A 25,473-nucleotide genomic window follows, 5' to 3' on the forward strand; every position below is an offset into this window, starting at 1 on the left:
TTGAATTATGTTTTTAAATATATTTTTTGCATATTTTAAAATGTATCCTGAAAATGATCATTGGACTGATGCACTGAAAACATATTTTAACAAACACATTTAAATATCCTGAAGTTTCAGAATATTTTAAAGTTATATTTGAGTATAATTATACAAAGTGAACTTAGTCGTGCTTTTATTTCAGTATATCACGTGCACATCTCTTTTGGAAGTATTAAGATGTGTTACTGTGATTAAGCACTGAAAACATTTTAAAGATACATATTTTCATAGCATGACGTTTTCATATGTTTGAGGATATATGTGATTGTAACATTGAGTGAACGTGTGTTCATATTTCAGTATATTATTTGTACATTTCTTTTGGAAAGTGTTCCAATGCAGGATGACAACAAAAACAATAACAATATATAATAATAAGTCCAGATATCAACATACATGTTTAAAAGTGGAACTAATTGTTTTGTTTGAATGTTGACTGACAGTCGGAGAGTTTTAGGAAAATGAACCACTTTGCTACTGTCTGCTGTTAAAATGTGTTGGAGGTTCTGTTTTTCTTCCAGCTGTCCCTCATGTTGAACTGTTGGTTCCTCTGTGATGTTCCGAGGTTCTTTTAGAACTTCACTGTGCTACAGAACCTAATGATGTGTGTTGTTGATGTGTAAATAAACAAAATGAGCAGGAGATAGAAATTAAACAAATGTTAAGAACACAGAAAATATTTAAATATTTTTTTAGTAACGAATAATGTCTTGTTGTTTTTTTAAACATCAAACGAACGGAACAGCGAAGCAAACCGGAAGTGGTTCAGGGGGATGAAAATAAAGGGCGGAGCGGCACGGCTCGGAGCGTTTTGGTTTGTTTCGGTGTGTTTCGGTTTGTTTCGGTGTGTTTCAGGTTTGAAGCCTCAGTCTGACGGACTGACCAGTAAAACCTGGTTCTGGTTTCTCAGGAAATTTAGAACCGGAACTCAGTCCGAACGGACAACCACCGCAGGATCAGTTCTCCTGCCGCAAAGCCTGCTGGGTAATATGTTAACGTTAGAGCTGCGTTGTTTGAAGCTCCGCGGCGCGTGAGCCAAAATTAAAAACGCTAAAATTCAGTAAAAAACGAATATAGACGGAGACGGACCGGAAACTGCTGAAGGTAACGATACAGGAAACTAGTACTCGGTAGTATCAGTAGTATCAGTAGTACTCTGTAGTATCTGTAGTACTCTAGTATCAATAGTACTCTGTAGTATCAGTAGTACTCTGTAGTATCAATAGTACTCTAGTATCAGTAGTATCAGTCGGACTCTGTAGTATCAGTAGTACTCTGTAGTATCTGTAGTACTCTGTAATAGCAGCAGTACTCTATAGTATCAATAGTGCTCTGTAGTATCAGTAGTATCTGTAGTTCTCTTTAGTACTCTGTAGTACTCTGTAGTATCAGTAGGACTCTGTAGTATCAGTAGTGTCTGTAGTATCTGTAGTACTCTGTAGTATCAATAGTACTCTGTAGTATCAGTAGGACTCTGTAGTATCTGTAGTATCAATAGTACTCTAGTATCAGTAGTTATCTGTCGTATCTGTAGTACTCTGTAGTATCAGTAGTATCTGTGGTATCTGTAGTATTCTGTAGTATCAGTACTACTCTGTAGTATCAATAGTACTCTAGTATCAGTAGTTAGCTGTAGTACTCTGTAGTATCAGTAGTACTCTAGTATCAATAGTACTCTAGTATCAGTAGTTATCTGTAGTATCTGTAGTACTCTGTAGTATCTGTAGTACTCTGTAGTATCAATAGTACTCTGTAGTATCAGTAGTTAGCTGTAGTATCTGTAGTACTCTGTAGTATCAGTAGTATCTGTGGTATCTGTAGTACTCTGTGTCCACGGACCTGTCTGTATCTCTCTGTCCACAGACCTGTCTGTCTCTCTGTGTCCACAGACATGTCTGTCTCTCTGTGTGCATGGACCTGTCTGTCTCTCTGTATCCACGGACATGTCTGTCTCTCTGTGTCCACAGACATGTCTGTCTCTCTGTGTGCACGGACCTGTCTGTCTCTCTGTGTGCACAGACCTGTCTGTCTCTCTGTGTGCACAGACCTGTCTGTCTCTCTGTATCCACGGACCTGACTGTCTCTCTGTTGACAGACATGTCTGTCTCTCTGTCCGTGGAGAGAGACAGGATCCAGCGACAGGTGGAGGAGCTGGAACAGAGTCTGTCTGTGAGCAACGCTGAACTGGAGCTGCTGAGCAGCGAGACAGGTACCTGTCTGTCTCTCTGTCTCTGTCTGTCGGTCTCTCAGCCTGTCTGTCTCTCAGTGACCTCTTGTCTCTCTGGTCAGATGATGGGTCAGACGGGGATGATGAGGAGGACGAGGAGGTGAGACAGATAAGTGAGACACCAGATCTGAACCAGAGTCCTCACAAAGATACCAAAACCAGTGTGTGTGTTTTCAGTCTGCAGCAGGTCTGTTGGCTCAAAGAGACAAAATCCAGAAAGAGATCCAGAACCTGGAGGACGTCCTTGGACCCCACAGCCCCCTCGCCCTGGCAGGTACCTGTCTGTCTGTCTCTGACAGGTACCTGTCTGTCTGTTTGTCTCTGTCAGATATCTGTCTGTCTGTCTCTGACAGGTACCTGTCTGTCTGTTTGTCTCTGTCAGGTACCTGTCTGTCTCTGTCAGGTACCTGTCTGTCTCTGTCAGGTACTTGTCTGTCGTCTGTGTTCCACCAACCTGATAATCTAACAGTTCAACATGAATAATTAACACATGATCTTCTGTTTGATAGATGATGACAGCAGCAGTGATGAGGTCAGTATCTATAACTGTCAGTAACTGTGTCAGTATCTATAACTGTCAGTAACTGTGTCAGTATCTATAACTGTCAGTAACTGTCAGTATCTATAACTGTCAGTAACTGTGTCAGTATCTATAACTGTCAGTAACTGTGTCAGTATCTATAACTGTCAGTAACTGTGTCAGTATCTATAACTGTCAGTAACTGTGTCAGTATCTATAACTGTCAGTAACTGTCAGTATCTATAACTGTCAGTAACTGTGTCAGTATCTATAACTGTCAGTAACTGTGTCAGTATCTATAACTGTCAGTAACTGTGTCAGTATCTATAACTGTCAGTAACTGTCAGTATCTATAACTGTCAGTAACTGTGTCAGTATCTATAACTGTCAGTAACTGTGTCAGTATCTATAACTGTCAGTAACTGTCAGTATCTATAACTGTCAGTAACTGTGTCAGTATCTATAACTGTCAGTAACTGTCAGTATCTATAACTGTCAGTAACTGTGTCAGTATCTATAACTGTCAGTATCTATAACTGTCAGTAACTGTGTCAGTATCTATAACTGTCAGTAACTGTCAGTATCTATAACTGTCAGTAACTGTGTCAGTATCTATAACTGTCAGTAACTGTGTCAGTATCTATAACTGTCAGTAACTGTCAGTATCTATAACTGTCAGTAACTGTGTCAGTATCTATAACTGTCAGTAACTGTGTCAGTATCTATAACTGTCAGTAACTGTCAGTATCTATAACTGTCAGTAACTGTGTCAGTATCTATAACTGTCAGTAACTGTGTCAGTATCTATAACTGTCAGTAACTGTGTCAGTATCTATAACTGTCAGTAACTGTGTCAGTATCTATAACTGTCAGTAACTGTCAGTATGTATAACTGTCAGTAACTGTGTCAGTATCTATAACTGTCAGTAACTGTGTCAGTATCTATAACTGTCAGTAACTGTCAGTATGTATAACTGTCAGTAACTGTGTCAGTATCTATAACTGTCAGTAACTGTGTCAGTATCTATAACTGTCAGTAACTGTGTCAGTATCTATAACTGTCAGTAACTGTGTCAGTATCTATAACTGTCAGTAACTGTCAGTATCTATAACTGTCAGTATCTATAACTGTCAGTAACTGTGTCAGTATCTATAACTGTCAGTAACTGTGTCAGTATCTATAACTGTCAGTAACTGTCAGTATCTATAACTGTCAGTAACTGTGTCAGTATCTATAACTGTCAGTAACTGTGTCAGTATCTATAACTGTCAGTAACTGTGTCAGTATCTATAACTGTCAGTAACTGTGTCAGTATCTATAACTGTCAGTAACTGTCAGTATCTATAACTGTCAGTAACTGTGTCAGTATCTATAACTGTCAGTAACTGTGTCAGTATCTATAACTGTCAGTAACTGTGTCAGTATCTATAACTGTCAGTAACTGTCAGTATCTATAACTGTCAGTAACTGTGTCAGTATCTATAACTGTCAGTAACTGTGTCAGTATCTATAACTGTCAGTAACTGTCAGTATCTATAACTGTCAGTAACTGTGTCAGTATCTATAACTGTCAGTAACTGTCAGTATCTATAACTGTCAGTAACTGTGTCAGTATCTATAACTGTCAGTATCTATAACTGTCAGTAACTGTGTCAGTATCTATAACTGTCAGTAACTGTCAGTATCTATAACTGTCAGTAACTGTGTCAGTATCTATAACTGTCAGTAACTGTGTCAGTATCTATAACTGTCAGTAACTGTCAGTATCTATAACTGTCAGTAACTGTGTCAGTATCTATAACTGTCAGTAACTGTGTCAGTATCTATAACTGTCAGTAACTGTCAGTATCTATAACTGTCAGTAACTGTGTCAGTATCTATAACTGTCAGTAACTGTGTCAGTATCTATAACTGTCAGTAACTGTGTCAGTATCTATAACTGTCAGTAACTGTGTCAGTATCTATAACTGTCAGTAACTGTCAGTATGTATAACTGTCAGTAACTGTGTCAGTATCTATAACTGTCAGTAACTGTGTCAGTATCTATAACTGTCAGTAACTGTCAGTATGTATAACTGTCAGTAACTGTGTCAGTATCTATAACTGTCAGTAACTGTGTCAGTATCTATAACTGTCAGTAACTGTGTCAGTATCTATAACTGTCAGTAACTGTGTCAGTATCTATAACTGTCAGTAACTGTCAGTATCTATAACTGTCAGTATCTATAACTGTCAGTAACTGTGTCAGTATCTATAACTGTCAGTAACTCTGTCAGTAATGCTGGTATTGTTACAGACTGTCTGTTTCTCTGCAGAGTGAACTCGGTCTGTCGCTGTCAGTGGACTCGTGTCTTCAGATGAACCTCGTCTACCAGCAAGTGGTTCAAGAGACTCTGGACCAGCTGGAGACACTACTGACAGAGAACCACAGACAGCAGGTCAGTGGGACCACAGACAGACGGTCAGTAGGACTGCAGACAGACGGTCGGACAGACGGTCGGTAGGACCACAGACACACGGTCGGATAGACGGTCAGTAGGACCACAGACAGACAGTCGGTAGGACCGCAGAGAGACGGTCAGACAGACGGTCGGTAGGACCACAGACGGTCGGTAGGACCGCAGACAGACGGTCAGACAGACGGTCAGTAGGACCACAGATGGTCGGTAGGACCGCAGATAGACGGTCAGACAGACGGTCAGTAGGACCACAGACGGTCGGTAGGACCGCAGACAGACGGTCGGACAGACGGTCAGTAGGACCACAGATGGTCGGTAGGACCGCAGATAGACGGTCAGACAGACGGTCGGTAGGACCACAGACGGTCGGTAGGACCGCAGACAGACGGTCAGACAGACGGTCAGTAGGACCACAGACGGTCGGTAGGACCGCAGACAGACGGTCGGACAGACGGTCAGTAGGACCACAGACAGACAGACGGTTGGTAGGACCACAGATGGTCGGTAGGACCGCAGACAGACGGTCAGACAGACGGTCAGTAGGACCACAGATGGTCGGTAGGACCGCAGATAGACGGTCAGACAGACGGTCGGTAGGACCACAGACGGTCGGTAGGACCGCAGACAGACGGTCAGACAGACGGTCAGTAGGACCACAGACGGTCGGTAGGACCGCAGACAGACGGTCGGACAGACGGTCAGTAGGACCACAGACAGACAGACGGTTGGTAGGACCACAGATGGTCGGTAGGACCGCAGACAGACGGTCAGACAGACGGTCGGTAGGACCACAGATGGTCGGTAGGACCGCAGACAGACGGTCAGACAGACGGTCGGTAGGACCACAGACGGTCGGTAGGACCGCAGTCAGTGCTGATATCTCCTGTCTTTGGTCTCTAGAGGGAGCTGGTGTCTCAGCTGTCTGGACCAATCAGAGAGTCCTCCAGAGAACAGCCCGCTCGCTCCTCCTTCCAGCAGCCAATCAACGTGTACTTGGGTCGCTTCCTGAAACCGTACTTCAAGGACAAACTGACCGGTCTGGTGAGACAGACAGAGAGACAGACAGAGACAAAGTGTGACTGCTCACATCTGACTAATCAGGTGCTTCATGTGTCCGTCTCCAGGGTCCTCCAGCCAATCAGGAAGCCAAGGAGAAGGCCAGCAGGATGACAGGATGTATGGACGACAGGAAAGTGAAGATGAAACGATGTAAGAACAACTTCATCAGCAAAACAGGAACTGGAGGTCACAGACCATCATTAAACCTGTCTGTCTCTCTGCCTGTCTGTCTGTCCATCTGTCTGCCTGTCTGTCCGTCTGTGCCCCTGCCTGTCTGTCTCTCTGTCTCCAGGGGAGAGCTGGCAGAAGACCCTTCTGATCCACTCCGTGTGCAGAGACAGTATGAAGAGACTCATCCAGCCCAAACTGTCAAAGTAACATCTACTGATATTAATATTATTATTAATGTTGTTATTATCATCAATGTTGTTAATGATATTATTATTATTATTATTATTCATGTTATTATTATTCATGTTATTAGTAGTAGTGGCTTTATAATAAGCTGTCTGTCTGTCTGTCCTCCTGTTTGTCTGTCTGTCTATGTCTCTCAGGGTGAACTACCTGAGTCAGAAGTTGTCCTCAGCAGGAGAGACAGACAGGCAGCAGCTCAGAGAGCAGATAGACAGTTTGGAGCGAGAGATCGACCTGCTCAGGTAGGTGCTGCTTCTGTCGGTCAGCAGGTGGCACTGGTGGAGGACAAGTTTCATGTGTCTCATTCTCTGCTCTGATTGGTCAGAGCCAAGAAGGAGGCGGAGCTGATTGGTGATCGATACGAAGAACACGACTGGCAGAAAATCTCCAATATTGATGTGAGTTAATAATCAATCAATTAACCGATCAGTCAGTCAGACACCCTGTGAGTCCTCTGTCCTCCTGTCCATCCTCAGTTCGAGGGGACTAAGGACGCGGAGGACATCCGAGGTTTCTGGCAGAACTTCCTCCATCCGTCCATCAACAAGAGCCGCTGGAGTCAGAAGGAGGCGGAGCTTCTGAAGGACATCTGCAGGAGACACGGGGACAGACACTGGGACACCATCGCCAAGGAGCTGGGGGTGAGGAGCCCGTCTGTCTCTCTGACCTGTCTGTCTCTGACCTGTCTGTCTCTGACCTGTCTGCCTCTGACCTGTCTGCCTCTCAGACGGGGAGGACAGCCTTCATGTGTCTCCAGATGTTCCAGCGGTTCGTCCCCGGCTCGTTGAGACGAGGCAGTTGGACGCTGGAAGAAGACGTCCTGCTGAGAGAGCTGGTGGACAAGATGAGGATCGGAAACTTCATCCCCTACACACAGAGTAATGACACCATCACTCTGTGATGTCATCACTCTGTGACATCACTCTGTTAAATCACAGTGTTACGTCTGTGTCAGTTATTTTCAATTATGAGGTTTATACACACCTGTCTGTCTCTCTGTCCACCTGTCTGTCTCTCTCTCAGTCAGTTACTTCATGGAGGGTCGTGACCCGACTCAGCTGATTTACAGGTGGAACCAGGTTCTGGACCCGAGCCTGAAGAGAGGCCCGTGGACCAAAGAGGAAGACCAGGTAGGATGGGGCGGGGCTAAAGACCATCTGCTGACTGTGTGAACTGCAGGGTTCTGGTTCTGGTCTTTCTTACTGCCTGTTTGTCTCTCTGCCTGTCTGTCTCTCTGCCTGTCTGTCTCACTGCCTGTCTGTCTCTCTGCCTGTCTGTCTCTCTGCCTGTCTGTCTCTCAGCTGCTACTGCGAGCTGTCTCCCATCACGGTGAGAAAAACTGGTGGAAGATCCGGTTGGAGGTTCCTGGTCGCACCGACGGCGGCTGCAGAGACAGGTGAGACCGACAGGATGACAGGACACAGCCAGATGTTTAATGTCTGTCCCATTAAACATCTGTGTGTGTGTGTGTGTGTGTGTGTGTGTGTGTGTGTGTGTACAGGTATCACGACTGCCTGAAGGGGGGGATGAAGAAAGGAGCATTTGACAAACAGGAGAAAGAACTGCTGCTGCAGCTAGTGGAGAAACATGGAGTCGGTGAGACCTGTCTCACTCTCTGGAACCTGTAAAACCTGTCTCACTCTCTGGAACCTGTAAAACCTGTCTCACTCTCTGGAACCTGTAAAACCTGTCTCACTCTCTGGAACCTGTAAAACCTGTCTCACTCTCTGGAACCTGTAAAACCTGTCTCACTCTCTGGAACCTGTAAAACCTGTCTGACTCTCTGGAACCTGTAAAACCTGTCTCACTCTCTGGAACCTGTAAAACCTGTCTAACTCTCTGGAACCTGTAAAACCTGTCTAACTCTCTGGAACCTGTAAAGCCTGTCTAACTCTCTGCAACTTGGCTCACTCTCTGGAACTTGTCTCATTCTCTTCCTCATCACTCCCTCTGTGTTTCAGGTCGCTGGACGAAGATCGCTTCTGAGATTCCTCATCGTTTTGATGCTCAGTGTTTGAGAGAATGGAAGAAGATGAGCGCACCTCCTGCTCAGGTGCACTCACCTGTCCTCTGGGGGGGGCGGGGCCTATACACAGCTGTTCACTCAACCCCATTCAAACAGGATGAACATCTCAGGGGACAAAATGTTCCCTCTGCTGTCTGTAATGTAATAGACAAACACAAACAAATAAACAAACAAACTTTTAACAACCAATCAGGTAGCATTACATTACATTATATTACATTATACTATATTTATCTGACTCTTTTATCCAAAGACTTACAATAAGTTAATTTCAACATGAGGGTTCAAACCAGAACAACAAGAATCAAGAAAATACAATTTCTTCCAGAAAGTCAAATTACAAAGTTCTATCAGTAAGTTCTATTTTAAGATACTACTGTTAAAGGTAAAGGAGGAGGAGGAGGAGGAGAGGAGTAGTGTGAGTGAATCTAGGAGGTTAAAGACCAGTCGAGCTGCTGCATTTTGGATGAGCTGCAGAGGTCGGATGGTACTAACAGGTAGACCTGCTAGGAGTGAGTTACAGTAGTCCAGATATGAGATGACCAGAACCTGGACCAGAGCCTAGATCAGAACCTGGACCAGAACCTGGACCAGAACCTGGACCTCCTTCTGAGTGAGAAGAGGACGTATTCTCCTGATGTTGTGCAGCATGTATCTACAGGAACGTGTTGTTGCAGTGATGTTGGCAGTAAGAGAGAGTTGACTGTGGAGTGTCTCCGAGGTTCTTATCAGTCAGGGTCGGGATAACAGAGTTGTTGAAGGTAGTAGTCAGGTCGAGGGTGGGAGAGTCTTTCTCTGGAAGGAAGAGCAGTTCGGTCTTGTGGAGGCTGATTTCCAGGTGGTGTGAGGACATCCACTGAGAGATGTCAGTCAGACAGGCAGAGATTCATGCTGCTACCTGTGTTTCAGACCTGGAAAAGAGAGGATCAGTTGGGTGTCATCAGCATAGCTGTGGTAGGAAAAGACATGCGAGTGAAGGACAGAGCCGAGAGAGTCGGTGTAGAGAGAAGAGGAGGGGACCCGGGACGGAGCCTTGAGGGACACCAGTAGTCAGAGGACAAGGTTCAGATACAGATCCTCTCCAAGTTCCCCGGTAGGTGAGGTCGTTGAGGTAGGATGAGAACAGGGAGAGAGCAGAGCCTGAGACACCGAGGTCCTGAAGGAGGAAAGAAGGATCTGGTGGTTCACTGTGTCAAATGCAGCAGAAGGTCTAGAAGGATCAGGACAGAGGACAGAGAGGCTGCTCTAGCTGTGTGAAGCTGCTCAGAGACAGAAGGAGGACCGTCTCTGTTGAGTGGTCTGTTGAAACCAGACTGGTGGTCAAGAAGGTTATTATGGTGGAGATAGGAGGAGAGTTGGTTGAAGATAGCTCGCTCCAGAGTTTTGGAAAGAAAGGGAAGAAGAGAGACGGTCTGTAGTTGTTTACTTCAGATGGGTTGAGGGGGGGTTTCTTCAGGAGAGGGTTCACTCTCTCCTTCAGAGAGTTCAGGAAACAGAATGTTGACAGAGAAGTGTTGATGAGATGGAGAGAAAAGGAAGAAGGTCTGGAGCAATAGACTGGAGAATGTGAGATGGGACGGGGAGGGGGGGCAGGTGGTTGGGGGGGGTGGAGGTTACCAAGGTAACAACTTGATTGGGAGACGGGGGGGTGAAAGAGGAAAGCAAAGGAGATGAAGATGATGGACATGTAGTTATAGAAGATGGATTATAAAATGAGGAGCGTATGTCATCTATCTTTTTAGTAAAGTAGTTGACAAAGTGGCTTGATGGAAGGATGGAGGGAGGAGGGGGGAGGAGGTTGGAGAAAATGGAGAATAGCTTTTTGGGGTTGGAAAATGAGGATTGAATTCTGGTTTGGTAGAAAGAGCTTTTGGCTGCAGAGATAGAGGAGAGAGGAGGAGGGAGAGAAGAGGGAGGGAGGAGGGAGAGAGGAGGAAGAGAGGGGGGAGAGAGGGAGAGAGGACGGTGGGTCTGGGGGTGTGGCTGAAGGAGAAGACAGAGGAGAGAGCAGCAAGGTGGATGTTGTCCGGTGTGATCCAGGTCTCAGTGAGACCAAGGAAGTCCAGAGATGAAGTCTGTCCTGCAGCTGACTGACAGTCCAGAGTCCTCCTGTGACGAGGTGTTGGGTATGAGTGGAACGGGTGGGACAGATAACAAAGGAAAGGTTACGGTGTTGGTGTGAACGAGTGAGAGACCTGTAGTATCTACGAGTAGATATACACACCGGGACAGAAAGTACACACATACTCAGATAGTAGTACTTATACTCAGCGTCCCCCGAAGACTCCAACGAAAGACTCCTCACTCTTTATCCTCCGAGTCTTCGTAGACTCCAACGAAAGACTCACTAGACCACACCTCCTGCTTGTTAGACCACACCTCCTCCTCGTTAGACCACACCTCCTGCTCGTTAGACCACACCTCCTGCTCGTTAGACCTCCCGTCACCAGGTGTTACAAATATGCAGCAATAGAAACTCACCACTGATTACTAAACAAAGAAAACTTTCACACAGTCTCTAGATTTTGTCCAAACTTGTCTCAGAAAGTCTTTTTACCTCAAACTGTAGAAAGTCAAATAGAACTTAGTCCTTAATAGAATTGAAATAAAGACCATCAGTTTAACTCTAAACTTGTTCTCTTTGACTCACAGTTACTTGAGTGAAAACAAGAATCCAGTCACAAACAATTCCAGCTACCAAAAAACATCCAAGCTTCAGTAGTCTAGATATCCTAAAACAGCAGATGTAATAATAAACTTTAGCAGAGAAGAGTATTCAAAGATTAAACTTTACTTTAGTTCAAGTGATCCAGATGGATGTCGTCCTCCAGAAGTCAAAATACACATATGACAAATATAAATAGCAAACTGATGACATCATCAAACTGACACTGACTCTTTAATTGTCCGACAACAGAAAGACAAGATGAGGAGGAACCCAGCGAAGAGTCGAGGAGGACAGAAGAAGGAGACGAAAGCCTCAGCCAGAAGGAGCATCAGGAGGAGACTGATGACTCTGAAGGAGGAGGAGGAGAGCAGTGAGGAAGAGGAGGAGATGGCAGTTCAGTACATGGACAGTGACGATGAGACCAAGATGGAGGTAGTGGACAGGGAGAGAACAGATGAGGAGGAGGAGGAGGAGGAGCAGCAGCAGGAGGAGGAGGAGTACACTTTCTCCCCCCTGCAGGATTGGATTCCAGCAGAGAAATCAGAACCTTTGAGCTCCCTGACTTTTCGCCCGGTGCTGCTGTCCTCCTCCTCCTCCTCCTCCCACCGAGGGAAACCGGTCCGCTCCACCGTTCTGGGCCGGTTCGGCCGCTCCGTCCTCCTCGGACCTCCTCCCAGGGAGCTGCCGAGGGAGGAGCGCCACAGCTGCAGCGCCATGCTGATGGTGTCACCTGAGCAGCTGCGATCCCACCTGGACCGCCGGGCGCTCCGCTTCCACAACCGGAACTGCCGGACCCGGCAGAACCCGCCGGGTCGAGTGACCGACACCGCCGTCGGCTTCGAGCTGCAGACCGCCGTGACGCCGTGGATCGGAAACCTGCTGATCCCGGCGCGGGGCAGGCCGACGGCGACGGACGCCTTGAGGGAGCGAGGGGAGGGGGCGGGGCTTTCCTCCACGCCCGTCTTCATGCTCCTCCTCCAGACGATGAGCGTGGACGTCGCCGGCTGCAAGGACATGATCGAGCAGAGGAAGAAGAGGGTGGTGCTGCTGACTCCGCCCCCTGACCCTTCAACTGTCAAGAAAGTGAATCCGAAGACAGTGGCAGGACTCCTGCAGCGGAGGAAGGCCATGAAGGAGGAGCAGCAGGAGGTGCAACAGCGCCTCCTGCAGCAGCTGCAGCTGGCGCAGCAGGAGAAACACAAGCTGCAGCAAGCCACGTCCCGCCCACCCAGCCTCCTCCTCCACTTACCTCCTAACATCAGTCCTCAGGCGCCTCCTTCCTCGCTCCCCCCTTCCTCCTGCCCCGCAGGGGTCGCCCCTCCTCCCCCCTCTCACAGCCTCACTGCACTTCCTGTCTACGTGATCCACAACGTCACACCCACCTGCAGCCAACAGGCTCCGCCCCCTTCCCTTAATCAGGCCGTTTCTATTATCTCCATGCCCAGCAGCCCTTCCCCCAAACCCCCCTGCACCGCCCCGAATCCAGCCAGTGGGAGGGACCAGAAGGAGGCGGAGCTCCAGAAGGCGTACTGCAGGCACGATGAGTTGAAGGTAACAGTCAGAGAGTAAAACAAAAAGAACATGTTCTGGATCCATCGTGTTCTCAGAACTTTAAACTCACCTTACGTTCTTTCAGGATGACGCTGCGTCTCCTCCACGCTGTACTGCTCCCATCCAGCCACTAGCTCCGCCCTCCTCCCTGACCACGCCCCCTGCAGCCTCTCCTGCTCGAGGTCAGCGCAGAGGGAGGAAGAGGGCGAGGGGGGAGGAGCAGCAGCAGGTGACGAGCAGTGAGGAGCAGGCTGTGGGCGGGGCTAGTACAGGTACAGGTGTGGTGCAGGAGGGGAAGAGAGTGCGCAAGCCCAGTCACAAGGCCAGAGCTCTGCAGGAGGTCACCGAGGCCAAGGTAGGACCGGACCCTGGTCCTCTCCCGTCCTCTCCTGTCCTCTCCTGTCCTCACCTGTTTTCACCTGTCCGCACCTGTTTTCACTTATTTTCGCCTGTCCTCACCTGTTGGTGGTTACCATGACGACGTGTCTTTGCTGTGTGTTTGCAGGCTGATGCCAAGATGAAGAGGACCTTCTCCTCCTCTCCTGAACAGAAGCGCACCCATAGGTCTCACTCCAAACAGGAAGTCATCACCCAGACTCAGCCGTTGGCTCCGCCCCCTGGGATGCAGTTACTTCCTGGTCAGTCGATGTGGGTCATGACTCCTGCTGGCCTGGTCCAGCTGGTCCAAGCTCCGTCCCAGGGTCTGCAGCTGGTGTTGATACCCAGCGCCCCCCTCCCCCATCCACCACGGAAGCGCCCCCTGGCCCTGCCCGCTCTGCAGTCACCTCAACCCCCCTCTGTGTCCGTCCCTGTACACCTCCCAGCTTTGACTCATCCACTTCCTGCCCCGCCCACCTGTTACTCCAAGCCCCCACCCTCTGTCCTGCCATTTGCCCCTCCCCCTGGCCCTTCCCCCTTATGCCCCCTCCAGCCCCCCTCCAAAGTCTTCCTGCCCTATAAGGATGCAGTCAGCGTGGACCCCTCGGAGCAGCCTCCCCTCAGGAAGGAGGGGCTTCAGTTCGACCCCTCCCTCATGTCTCTCGAGCCTCATGCGGCTCTCTGTGATTGGCTGAGCGGGAGGAGAGGGGTGGTGGTTCCTGGAGCGGGCGTGGCTCTGCCCTACCTGCCCCCCTTTGTCAGCAGTCTGAGCATGCTCAGTGCGTTGCTGCGGGCCAAGACGTCCCTGACCAAATCGTCCCTGCAGCTGCTGTCTCGAGGCTCCAAAGGCCGACGCCCCCAACCCAGACCTGAGGCCCCGCCTCCACCCGACCAGCCAGACTCCACCTCGGACTGCCGCCGGGCGGAGGGCCAGCCAGGTAGCGCACCTGTCCCACCTGAGCTGCTAGCAGCCCCATAATGCACCCCTCCACACGTTGTTGAGGCAGAGGTCAGGTGACCTCAGGTTTAACATCGCCATGGCAGCAAAGGTTATCCTGTGGTGGTGAACCTGGTTCGTGGTCGAGCCTCAGGTGTGTTTGTTTTGTCCCCCTGCAGCTCCTTCCGTCAGGTCTGACCCGCCGGAGGAGGAGGAGGCGGAGCAGGAGGCGGAGCAGGAGGCGGAGTTGGTGGCGGCAGTGCGTCAGCTGGTGGCAGAGAGATTCTCAGGTAACCCCGCCCACCAGCTGCTGAAGGCCCGCTTCCTGTCCTGTTTCACTGTTCCCGCCCTTTTGGCCACCATGCAGCCATTCACAGAGAAGCCTGTGGTCAGCCTGGCCAATCAGGAGGAGGAGGAGAGAGAGGATGAGGAGGAGTTGAAGAAGATCAAAGAGAGAGGAAGACGCAGGAGAGCTGAGGTGAGTTGGGTCTCAGTCAGCTGATCACAACCTGGTTCTGTGGGACCCCTGGTCTTTAAGGTCCCCCGGTCTTTAGGATCCCTAGTCTTTAAGGTTCCCGGTCATGGTTCTAATGTTCCTGTTTCATGGTTCTAATGTTCCTGTTTCACGGTTCTAATGTTCCTGGTGTTCGTCTACAGAGATCTTCACTGCTGTGTGACGACTCCGGAGCCCCGGCCAATCACTTCTCAGGGATCATCAAGACCTGCGGACCAGACTGGAACGGACCAGTAGAAACCGGACCGGACCAGTAGAAACCAGGCCAGACCAGCAGAAACTGGACCAGTAGAAACCAGTACAGACCGGATCAGTAGAAACTGGACCGGACCAGTAGAAACCAGACCAGACCAGTAGAAACTGGACCAGTAGAAACCAGACCAGACCGGACCAATAGAAACCAGACCAGACCAGACCAGTAGAAACCAGACCGGACCAGTAGAAACCAGACCAGACCAGACTAGTAGATACCAGATCTGAGCAGTAGAAACCAGACCAGACCGGACCAATAGAAACCAGACCGGACCAGTAGAAACCAGACTGGACCCGGACCTGTAGAAACTGGACCACCGCTGTCCTCCACATGTTCAGCTCATAAATAAACAAATTGTCAGTTTGTTTGTTTTTCTGGACATTTAGTTTTTCTAAAGTGTGTCTGAGGTGCGTTCAGGGACCCTCAGACGTCTGTCTCCTCAGAATGTTTACAGTCAAGATGTTGCACTAAAACATGGTGGTGGTTGTTGTTGTTGTTTTACTGATGTTTTCAGCTTCTGTAAATGTTGATGAGAAATTATTTTCTAATAAACAAGTCAATTTGAAATTAAACTGTCTGTGAGGACTTATGTGTTGGTCTTCCAGGAATCTGTGACATCACTTCCTGTTTCAGTCAGCTGGTACTTCCTTTTGGCTGCCGGTCAGTCGTCCTCTGACTTCTCTAATCTGCTGGTCTTCCTCTTTCTGTCCGTCTGTCCCCAGCTGTTAAACTACATGATGACATCATCCAGTCAGTGGCACAGCTGGGATCTGATTGGTGCTCTCAGATTCAAGTAAACCAATCAGCTCACTGTCAGTCAGAGGGGGCGGAGCCTAATGCAAAAACAAGAAGTCACACCAACCACATCGACTTCAGAGGACCAGAGAGACACGGAGGGACAGACAGGCTGAGAGATAGACAGACAGGTTAACAGATAGACAGACAGGCTGACAGACAGACAGACAGGCTGACAGACAGACAGACAGGCTGAGAGATAGACAGACAGGTTGACAGATCGACAGACAGGCTGACAGACAGACAGATAGGCTGAGAGATAGACAGACAGGTTAACAGATAGACAGGCTGACAGACAGACAGACAGGCTGACAGACAGACAGGCTGACAGACAGACAGACAGGCTGAGAGATAGACAGACAGGTTGACAGATAGACAGACAGGCTGACACAGAGACAGACAGACAGGCTGACAGGTGTGATTGCTGTGTGTATATCAGTGTTTGTTAGTGTGTGTGTGTGTGTGTGTGTGTGTGTGTGTGTGTGTGTGTGATGGAGGGAGTGTGTGACGACGACCTCTCCTGGTTGCAGCTCGATGATTTCAGGATGTTGTTGATCAAAACCATCGATCCTTCACGGATAACTCCCTACCTGCGCCAGTGTCAGGTACTCCTCCTCTCTACTCCTCGTCTACTCCCCCCCCCCCCCCCCCCCGTGCTCCTCCTCCCCTGATTGGTTGTCTCCTGTCAGGTGATCAGTGAGGAGGATGAGGAGCAGCTCTTCAACGACCCCTCCCTCGTCATCAGGAGGAGAAAAGTCGGTACGTTTCTCAAACAAACACAGACTGTTGATCCTGACGGAGCTGTGATCGCAACCTTTGACCCCCGCTGTAACCTTTGACCTGTAGGAGTCCTGCTGGACATCCTGCAGAGGACAGGGGTCAAAGGTTACACGGCTTTTCTAGAGAGTCTGGAGCTGGATTATCCTCAACTGTACCATCGGATCACCGGGAAGGAACCCAACAAGACCTTCAGCATCCTCATCGGTCTGTCTACCTGTCTGTCTGACTGAATACCTGTCTGTCTGACTGACGACATGTCTGTCTTACTACCTGCCTGTCTGACTACCTGTCTGTCTGACTGACTACATATCTGTCTTGTTACCTGCCTGTCTGACTACCTGTCTGTCTGACTGACTACCTGTCTGTCTTACTACCTAGCTGTCTGAGTGACGACATGTCTGTCTGTTTGTGTTACTACCCGTCTGTCCGACCTCCTGTCTGCGTGACAGGCAGACAGACAGGTATTGATCACTGATTGATGTGTTCAGACACAGCAGGAGAATCTGGTCTGACTCAGTTCTTGATGTCGGAGCTCAGCCGCCTGCAGAGGGCGCTGCAGGACGAGCGGCGGCGCCGCCAGCAGGCCTGCTCGGTTGCCAAGGATCAGGTCGGTATGGCAACCAGGTTACTAAGGAGCACACAGTCAGACAAGTTTTGTGAATTACGTGGTTGTTTATGTTCGTTTGTTGCTGCGACACAGGTCAGGGTCGTATTTACAACGTATTTTTATTCACAACGTATTTTTATTCACAACGTATTTTTATTTACAACGTATTTTTATTCACAACGTATTTTTATTCACAACGTATTTTTATTCACAACGTATTTTTATTTACAACGTATTTTTATTTACGGCATATTTCCAAAGAATTTTTCTTTATGTATTTATGGTATTTTTCTTTTCGCTGTATTTACAACGTATTTACGGCGTGTAGTTATGACTCAGCAGAATATGGAAACCTTGTGAAATGTGGCCGTGCTTGACCCTCGCCGTGCTTCCTGCTGCTTCCTGTAGGAGGCGTGGTCTCACCAGCAGCAGCTGAGGGAGCGTGAGCTGAGGAAGCTGACTGAGCGCGTGCAGAAGTTCCGGGAGGAACGCCAGCGGCTGAGCGACGAGCTGAAGCAGCTCCGAGAACACAACTACAGTCTGATGGCCGACATCAACGCTCTGAACCAGGAGAAGAGCAACATCCTGCTGGCCAACAGAGACCTGCACATAGAGGTCAGCTGACCTCTGACCTCTGACCCTGCTGACCCATGCCCAGGTAAACGCTGCTGTGACCTCTGACCTCTGTGTGTGCAGGTGGAGCGTCTGAAACACACGGTGCAGCGAGCAGAGAGTCAGACACGACTGCTGAGACGACGAACACTGAGACCGCTGCAGGAGGTGCCGACCGTGACATCACTTCCTGTGTGTACACTGACATCACTTCCTGTGGTTACACTATGATCCTGTTCACTGTGTTTCAGAGCAGGAATCTGGTTCTGCCCACCGACACCTTCTTCCACCCCAACAGACTGGAGGAGCAGAAGCAGGAGCAGAAGCAGGAGGAGAAGCAGAAACAGGAGCAGACACATGAGGAGAAGCAGGAGGAGAAGCAGAAGCAGGAGCAGACACATGAGGAGAAGCAGGAGGAGAAGCAGAAGCAGGAGCAGACACATGAGGAGAAGCAGGAGGAGATGAAGGAGGAGATGAAGGAAGAGATGCAACAGCAGGAGAGTCCAGCGCCTCCTCAGATGAACCTCCTCACCACTGTGTTCAAACTCAGGAGAGAGCTCCACCGAGCAGAGGAGCAGAGAGCCAGGGTGAGGAGCAGGAGGAGGAGCAGTAGGAGGAGGAGGAGGAGGAGGAAGAGGAGGTCCTGGTCTGTCCTGGTTAAAGTGAAATGTTTGTTTTTAGAGTCGGGAGGAGAAGGAGGAGCTGGAGCTGCGCTGCACTGAACTGAGAGGAGACGCAAAGATGTACCGACAACGAAACAAACAAACCCTCCGACAGATGGAGGAGGTGATCAGAGAGAGAGACAAGGTGAGGAGGAGGAAGAGGAGGGGGAAGGGTGGGGGTTGGGGGGAGGTGATGAAGATGATGATGATGTCAGAGAACAGGGACTCTCTGATTGGTTGTTTCAGGCTCTGTCGTCGCGGGCGGAGCAGCAGGAGGAGGCGCGGCTGCTCCTGCAGGAGAAGGATCAGTACAGGGAGCAGGTCAGACAGCTCACTGAGCAATCTGATAGGCTGGAGCTCCGCCTGCTGAGGTCACAGGGGGAGGAGCTAAAGCTCAGGACACGCCTCCGTAGAATCACCTGCAACTCTCACCAGGTGAGGAAGAGGATGAAGAGGTGATGATGAACGTGATGATGATGTAATGATAAAGGCTTTCTCCTCCAGTGTGAGCGCAGTGTGAGCAGTGAGGAAGAGGATGAGCCCTCAGAGAGCGCCACTAAAGGTCAGAGGTCGTAGGGAGGTCCATCAATACCTCCGAGCGTTGATCAGTTTCCTGTCATGTGATGTGTGTCCTCCTGTCATGTGACCTGCCTCCTCCAGGGAGCAGTGAGGAGGTGCGCAGCGGGACGTCGGGGGAGAACGAGGAGGCTGCAGCTCAGCAGGAGGCCACGCCCCCTTCAGCAGGAAACACTGACACAGAAAACAAACACAGCAGCGCGGCATCATGGGTAATATACTGTATCTATACGGAGTCAGTGAGACAGCGGAGCTGTCTGTCTGTCTGTCTCTCTGACTGTCTGTCTCTCTGCAGGAGGAGCAGACAGACGGGTGTGTCAGAGGTCGACCAAACTTTTTTTACCGCAGGTGGGCGTCGGCTTCTTTAAACTGTTTCACAGAGGAGCAGGAAGTAGTCAGGTCCTTCACAATAAAAGCACTACAAACCGTTTCATCCTAAAGTACTGTGGAGTAAAAGGAATAAAACTACATGTACAAATACGTCGGATCTGTACTGCAGTACTTTAGCGAATGTACTGCAGGTCTCACAGTGTGCTCTTGTTTCCATGGCAACAGGAAGCGAGCCCTCCGGTCAAAGTTCAACAGTACAGAGTACGCGGCCTGTAACCTTGACGACAGCAGCGGCTGTGACATCACAGACTCCGACTGACATCACAGATTCAAATTTAGTTTCCACTTCCTGTTTTAGAGTCACTGCATCGTCTGATCATGTGATCAACATGTTTATTGATCAGGCTGCAGATCTCTGGGGATCGTCATGGCAACCATCTTCACAAGCTTTAACTCTGAAAGAGACGAGCTGCTTCCTGTCTGAGAGCAACTCTCAGACATTATTGATTTATTATTGATTTATTATTGATTAATTATTAAGTTTTGTTTTATTATTGATTTTATCATTGATTTACTATTGTTTTATTGGTTTTTATCATTGATTTATCATTGATTTATCATTGATTTATTATTGTTTTATTATTGATTCATTATTGTTTTTATCATTGATTTATTATTGTTTTATTATTGATTTATTATTGTTTTATTATTGATTCATTATTGTTTTATTATTGATTTATCATTGTTTATTATTGTTTTATTATTGATTCTATCATTGAGTTATCATTGATTTGATTGATTTATCATTGATTTATTATTGATTTATTATTGTTTTTTATCATTGATTTATCATTGTTTTATTATTGATTTTTATCATTGATTTATTATTGATTTATTATTGTTTATTGTTTTATTATTGATTTTATCATTGATTTATTATTGTTTTATTATTGATTTATTATTGTTTTTATCATTGATTTATCATTATTTTATTATTGTTTTATTATTGATTTTATCACTGATTTATTATTGTTTTACTATTGATTTATTATTGATTGAATGGGAGCCAGCCTCTAGTGGCACTCGGTGGTATTGCTGCACACTTTTATAAACAGTCCTGGTTTAAAGAAACGTTGGCCATCTTTACTTCGAAACTCAAACGTCAACAATTAGAATGTGCATTAGTTTCAGAATAAAAGCTCGATAGAAACACTTCCTGTAGCCTGAAGATTGATGTCAGGTTTTTGACTTTTATTTTCTCCTCCCGCTTGTTTTTCTGCTTCAGATCAATAAAGTTGCGTGAATGTTTTATTCTGTTTTATTCTGTTTTATTCTCTATCAAACGTGAGCAGTGACCTGAAATGACAGTAAAACAGCTGATTGATCAGTGACCTGAAGTGAAAGATGGATAAATGAGATGAGTTCAGAACAGCTCTCATCTTATTCGTGGATGGAGACCAGAATGAACGACGTTCTCTGCGGACCGTGAACGTCACCCTCGTTGTCATGGTGACAGAAAAACGCTCAGCGCGGTTGAAAGAGGCAGGTACCGACCGACAGGTGAGATTACCGAACAGAAGGTCAAATAACGCGAGGAACGGCGCTTCCCGGGCCTCAAAACCCTCCACACCAACCCGGGAACGGACCGGACGCGGAGACCTGGACCAGGAGACCCGGACCAGGAGACCCGGATCCTCCTTGTCCTGCGGATTAACGTCAGTATGTGTGCGAGCAGAGCGGTTCCGAGCGGGGAGGTGTACCGGCAGCTGTTCGACGCTCAGGTGGGTCTCCGCCCAGAAACCGATTCGAGTCCGGTTCGGGTCCGGTTTGAGTCCGGTTCGTGGAGAAGTGAACCTGAAGCAGAAAAACGAGCTCAAAGACCACAAACTGTTTCAGAGAAGATGAACAATGACATCACAGTTTTACTCACCTCGATGACATCACATGGATCTGACGTGAAAGACGTGATTGACAGCTGCTTTTTGTTGTTTCAGGTCCAACTGTCACGGTCTCTGCTGGCTGGACGCAAAGACATGAGGACGGACTGTCTGTCTGCCGAGGACAGCACCACCAGCAGGTAGACAGGCAGACAAACAGGTCTCTCTGTCTGTCTGTCTCTCTGTCTGTCTGTCTCTCTGTCTGTCTGTCTCTGTCTGTCTGTCTCTCAGGTAGTTCTGTTCTTCCTTCAGGCAGCAGGTGGATGCTGATGATGTTGATGATGATGTCATTGATGATGTCAGCAGACTGCCTGATACTGTAGGTTCGTATAATCGCCTGGTGGTTTGGAGGGGGGGGGGGACTTCTGATGGAAACACACCTCAGCTGATGTTCAATGTCCACCTAACAACCAATCAGCTGTAGCTCCGCCCCTCTCTCTGTCAGTGGTCGATCCCTCTGACATCATCGAACGTCTGACGGAGAAAAAAAGTAGAAAACACCACGAAGCTCTGAAACAGCTGGACAATGACCTGACACATCTGTCACAGGTACACACTGTAGTACACATTATATACTACACATCCGTAGTGTCTCTCTCTGACCTCTGACCTCACTCCGTCAGGTGTGTGAGTCTCAAGTAAGGACCATGAGTCAGCAGCTGCTGTCCTCTCTGCAGGACGCCGACCTCAGATTGGAAACCCTGAAGGTCAGAATGGATCAACTGGAGGACGTCAGTCTGCAGGTACACAGAACACCTGGACTTGGACATGTGAACACGTCAGATGATGATCAAAAAGTTCAACTGTGTGTGTCTGTGTGTGAAGCAGGTGTGTGGTCTGTGGGAGGAGCTAGAGGAGGAGGTGAACATGAAGAGGAGCAGAATCACGGAGCTGAACATCAAACTGAAAGAAGATGAGAGACGACGCAGCACCAAGGTCTGACTGAGGAACACGTGAACATCTTTACATGTTCTTTACGTGTTCTTTGTGTGTTCTTTATGTGTTCTTTACGTGTTCTTTGCGTGTTCTTTACATGTTCTTCATGTGTTCTTTACGTGTTCTTTACGTGTCCTTTGTGTGTTCTTTGTGTGTTCTTCATGTGTTCTTTACGTGTTCTTTGCGTGTTCTTTACATGTTCTTCATGTGTTCTTTATGTGTTCTTTACGTGTCCTTTGTGTGTTCTTCATGTGTTCTTTACGTGTTCTTTGCGTGTTCTTTATGTGTTCTTCATGTTTTTTTACGTGTTCTTTACGTGTTCTTTACATGTTCTTTATGTGTTCTTTATGTGTTCTTTACGTGTCCTTTGTGTGTTCTTCATGTGTTCTTTACGTGTTCTTTGCGTGTTCTTTGCGTGTTCTTTATGTGTTCTTCATGTTTTTTACGTGTTCTTTACGTGTTCTTTACATGTTCTTTACGTGTTCTTTGTGTGTTCTTTATGTGTTCTTTACGTGTTCTTTGCGTGTTCTTTACATGTTCTTCATGTGTTCTTTACGTGTTCTTTACGTGTCCTTTGTGTGTTCTTCATGTGTTCTTTACGTGTTCTTTGCGTGTTCTTTGCGTGTTCTTTATGTGTTCTTCATGTTTTTTACGTGTTCTTTACGTGTTCTTTACATGTTCTTCATGTGTTCTTTACGTGTTCTTTACGTGTCCTTTGTGTGTTCTTTGTGTGTTCTTCATGTGTTCTTTACGTGTTCTTTGCGTGTTCTTTACATGTTCTTCATGTGTTCTTTATGTGTTCTTTACGTGTCCTTTGCGTGTTCTTTATGTGTTCTTCATGTTTTTTACGTGTTCTTTACGTGTTCTTTACATGTTCTTTATGTGTTCTTTACGTGTTCTTTACATGTTCTTTACATGTTCTTTATGTGTTCTTTGCGTGTTCTTTACATGTTCTTCATGTGTTCTTTACGTGTCCTTTACGTGTTCTTCATGTGTCCTTTACGTGTTCTTTACGTGTCCTTTGCATGTTCTTTACGTGTTCTTCATGTGTTTTTTACGTGTTCTTTACGTGTTCTTTACATGTTCTTTACGTGTTCTTCACATGTCCTATACATGTCCTTTGTGTTCTTCACATGTCCTTCACGTGTTCTTCACATGTTCTTTGCGTGTTCTTCACGTGTTCTTCACATGCTCTTTACGTGTTCTTGTGCAGATGCGAGCTGTTCTCAGGAGGTGCTGCCATCTGCTGGAGGAGATCGGCTTCCTGTCTCCTCCTGACGTCTACAGACTGATCCACACTGAGGCCATGGTAACTCTCCGACTGAACTCTGACCTCTGATCTCTCTGACCTCTGACCTCTATGACCTCTGATCTCTCTGACCTCTCGGTGTCTCAGATGCTGAATCAGTCTCTGCTGGCGAACCGTCGCTGCTCTGCTCGTCTCCTATTGCTCCTCCAGGAGGAGAACCTGCAGCAGGAGTCTCTCCTCCGCCGGGTGTGGGAGGACCGCCTGAGTCTCTGGAGGAGTTCCAGAATCCACCAGGTCCTGGACCAGTTCAGGTGGGACGGGTTCACACTGAACCGGGTCATCAGAATCAGGTCTAGCATCTGGTCCAGTACCAGGAGTAGAACCAGGTCCAGGTCCAGGTTCAGGATCAGGTCCAGGTCCAGGATCAGGTTCAGGTCCAGGTGTGTGTGTGTTGCAGGAGTGTGTGCAGTGATGAAGATGAGGATGACGAGCAGCAGCAGCTGCAGACTGAGACTCTGACAGAACGACGTTGTGACATCATTTTGAACATCTGGTAATAATAATAATAATCGGATCATTGGCGAATCAGTCTGTATCAGCTTCTACAGGCTCCACCCCCTGTTCTGGTCATCCAATCACATTCTCTCTGTGTTTAAGCTCTCTGATCCCGCCCACCTGCTCCGCCACCCTAGTCTCTGATTGGTTTGAGCAGCTGACGGCCATCAATCAGCAGATCGGTGAGTGCAGTGATGTCACCTGTTCACGTCTGAGTCATGTGAAGTCTGTGGCAGCGTCCAATCAGAAAGCAGAGCCGAGTAAATAAAGAGCAGAAGGTTTGTGAGCGTCGTCTGTGATCGATGACGTCACGGTGAATCGATGGCATCCACCATTACGATAAGACACAAAGTTGTTGCCATGACAACAAATCATTTTAATGGATCAGCTGTGTGTGTGTGTGTGTGTGTGTGTGTGTGTGTGTGTGTGTGTGTGTGTGTTCAGAGTGTTTCCATGCCGACCTCCTCCATCAGCTGCAATGTCGTTCTGAGTTAAGGTGGCAGCGTCTCCTGGAGGAGGCAGAGCTCCAGAAGGTAACATGATCAGTCTGACGTACCTGCTCAGGTGTGTGACATTTGTTTCATGTGGGGCGGGGCTGTTCAAACCGTGGCCCGCGGCCCCCAGGAAGCCGCGTGTGTCAGGATGTGTTCAAACAGGAAGTGGTTTCAGACATATGATGGTGGTGTTTTGGTGAATCACCTGACTTCCTGTTTCACCTGTAACACACCTGATGTTCTGTGATCCGGTCCCTCGCTGTTTGAACGGCCCTGCTGTGTCACCATAGCAACGAACATCCTCCACATCCACAGATGTGTGTTTCCCCTGTTCTCCTGCAGGAGGCGCTGACAGCACTGCAGCTGTCTGAGGAAGAAGTGGATGACATCGTCCGCTCGCAGATGCTCACTCTGATTGGACAACGTCAGACTCAGGACGAACAGCGATTGGCTGCTTTAGACGTCAGTCACAGACACCAGTCTAACACCACCTGTCTAACACCTGTCTAACACCTCCACTTGTCTAACACCTGTCTAACACCTGTCTAACACCTCCACCTGTCTAACACCTCTCTAACACCTGTCTAACACCTGTCTAACACCTCCACCTGTCTAATACTTCCACCTGTCTAGCACCTCCACCTGTCTAATACTTCCACCTGTCTAACACCTCCACCTGTCTAACACCTGTCTAACACCTGTCTAAACACCTCCACCTGTCTAACACCTGTCTAACACCTGTCTAACACCTCCACCTGTCTAACACCTCTCTAACACCTCTCTAACACCTGTCTAACACCTCTCTAACACCTGTCTAACACCTCCACTTGTCTAACACCTCTCCAACACCTCTCTAACACCTGTCTAACACCTCTCTAACACCTGTCTAAC

General features: G+C 47.9%; 3 protein-coding genes across 4 annotated transcripts in view; all 3 read left to right on the plus strand.

The window, feature by feature from the left end:
* The first annotated feature begins 803 nt into the window (after positions 1-803).
* Positions 804-15,610, plus strand: snapc4 (small nuclear RNA activating complex, polypeptide 4). Of its 2 annotated transcripts, none has more exons than XM_069143612.1 (22): positions 804-1,146; positions 2,138-2,251; positions 2,332-2,369; positions 2,447-2,543; positions 2,779-2,801; positions 5,106-5,228; positions 6,150-6,290; positions 6,374-6,458; positions 6,601-6,682; positions 6,863-6,964; positions 7,048-7,120; positions 7,199-7,363; positions 7,450-7,600; positions 7,746-7,852; positions 8,024-8,118; positions 8,224-8,318; positions 8,684-8,775; positions 11,666-12,967; positions 13,053-13,196; positions 13,473-14,283; positions 14,462-14,760; positions 14,940-15,610. In XM_069143612.1, exons 2-22 carry the CDS (start codon positions 2,140-2,142, stop codon positions 15,051-15,053), a joined length of 4,251 nt encoding a protein of 1,416 aa, XP_068999713.1. In that variant the 5' UTR covers positions 804-1,146; positions 2,138-2,139; the 3' UTR covers positions 15,054-15,610. The 2 variants fall into 2 exon arrangements, with proteins under 2 accessions (XP_068999713.1, XP_068999712.1); XM_069143611.1 differs by having other exon boundaries at positions 806-1,146; positions 13,053-13,322.
* Positions 15,611-15,871: 261 nt separating this feature from the next.
* Positions 15,872-19,978, plus strand: card9 (caspase recruitment domain family, member 9). Its single transcript, XM_069143639.1, has 13 exons — positions 15,872-16,449; positions 16,534-16,603; positions 16,691-16,828; positions 17,113-17,231; positions 17,640-17,846; positions 17,928-18,011; positions 18,095-18,430; positions 18,525-18,650; positions 18,752-18,940; positions 19,010-19,067; positions 19,166-19,293; positions 19,377-19,429; positions 19,637-19,978. Exons 1-13 carry the CDS (start codon positions 16,336-16,338, stop codon positions 19,728-19,730), a joined length of 1,716 nt encoding a protein of 571 aa, XP_068999740.1. The 5' UTR covers positions 15,872-16,335; the 3' UTR covers positions 19,731-19,978.
* A 302-nt stretch (positions 19,979-20,280) lies between these two features.
* ccdc180 (coiled-coil domain containing 180) overlaps positions 20,281-25,473 on the plus strand; it is a 15,454-nt gene continuing 10,261 nt past the window's right edge. The window contains exons 1-11 of the mRNA XM_069143614.1: positions 20,281-21,488; positions 21,601-21,671; positions 21,794-21,897; positions 21,972-22,091; positions 22,174-22,284; positions 23,498-23,593; positions 23,681-23,844; positions 23,991-24,086; positions 24,191-24,270; positions 24,533-24,621; positions 24,925-25,044. Coding sequence (XP_068999715.1) covers positions 21,133-21,488; positions 21,601-21,671; positions 21,794-21,897; positions 21,972-22,091; positions 22,174-22,284; positions 23,498-23,593; positions 23,681-23,844; positions 23,991-24,086; positions 24,191-24,270; positions 24,533-24,621; positions 24,925-25,044 — 1,407 coding nt within the window. The 5' untranslated portion in view covers positions 20,281-21,132. The remainder of the gene's footprint in view (positions 21,489-21,600; positions 21,672-21,793; positions 21,898-21,971; positions 22,092-22,173; positions 22,285-23,497; positions 23,594-23,680; positions 23,845-23,990; positions 24,087-24,190; positions 24,271-24,532; positions 24,622-24,924; positions 25,045-25,473) is intronic.

Source organism: Embiotoca jacksoni, unplaced genomic scaffold (genome assembly GCF_022577435.1).
Source record: "Embiotoca jacksoni isolate LCO1_2020_lvr unplaced genomic scaffold, fEmbJac1.0.p SCAF_112, whole genome shotgun sequence".
In the NCBI taxonomy this organism is placed as follows: Eukaryota; Metazoa; Chordata; class Actinopteri; family Embiotocidae; genus Embiotoca; species Embiotoca jacksoni.

Coding starts and splice junctions, on each gene's coding strand:
- snapc4 (XM_069143611.1), top strand. CDS start 2,140: ATGTCTGTCTCTCTGTCCGTGGAGAGAGACAGGATCCAGCGACAGGTG. Junction 2,252..2,331: donor GCTGCTGAGCAGCGAGACAG/GTACCTGTCTGT, acceptor CTCTCTGGTCAG/ATGATGGGTCAGACGGGGAT. Junction 6,683..6,862: donor ATCCAGCCCAAACTGTCAAA/GTAACATCTACT, acceptor TATGTCTCTCAG/GGTGAACTACCTGAGTCAGA.
- card9 (XM_069143639.1), top strand. CDS start 16,336: ATGGAGGGAGTGTGTGACGACGACCTCTCCTGGTTGCAGCTCGATGAT. Junction 18,941..19,009: donor TCACCTGCAACTCTCACCAG/GTGAGGAAGAGG, acceptor TTTCTCCTCCAG/TGTGAGCGCAGTGTGAGCAG. Junction 19,068..19,165: donor CTCAGAGAGCGCCACTAAAG/GTCAGAGGTCGT, acceptor TGCCTCCTCCAG/GGAGCAGTGAGGAGGTGCGC.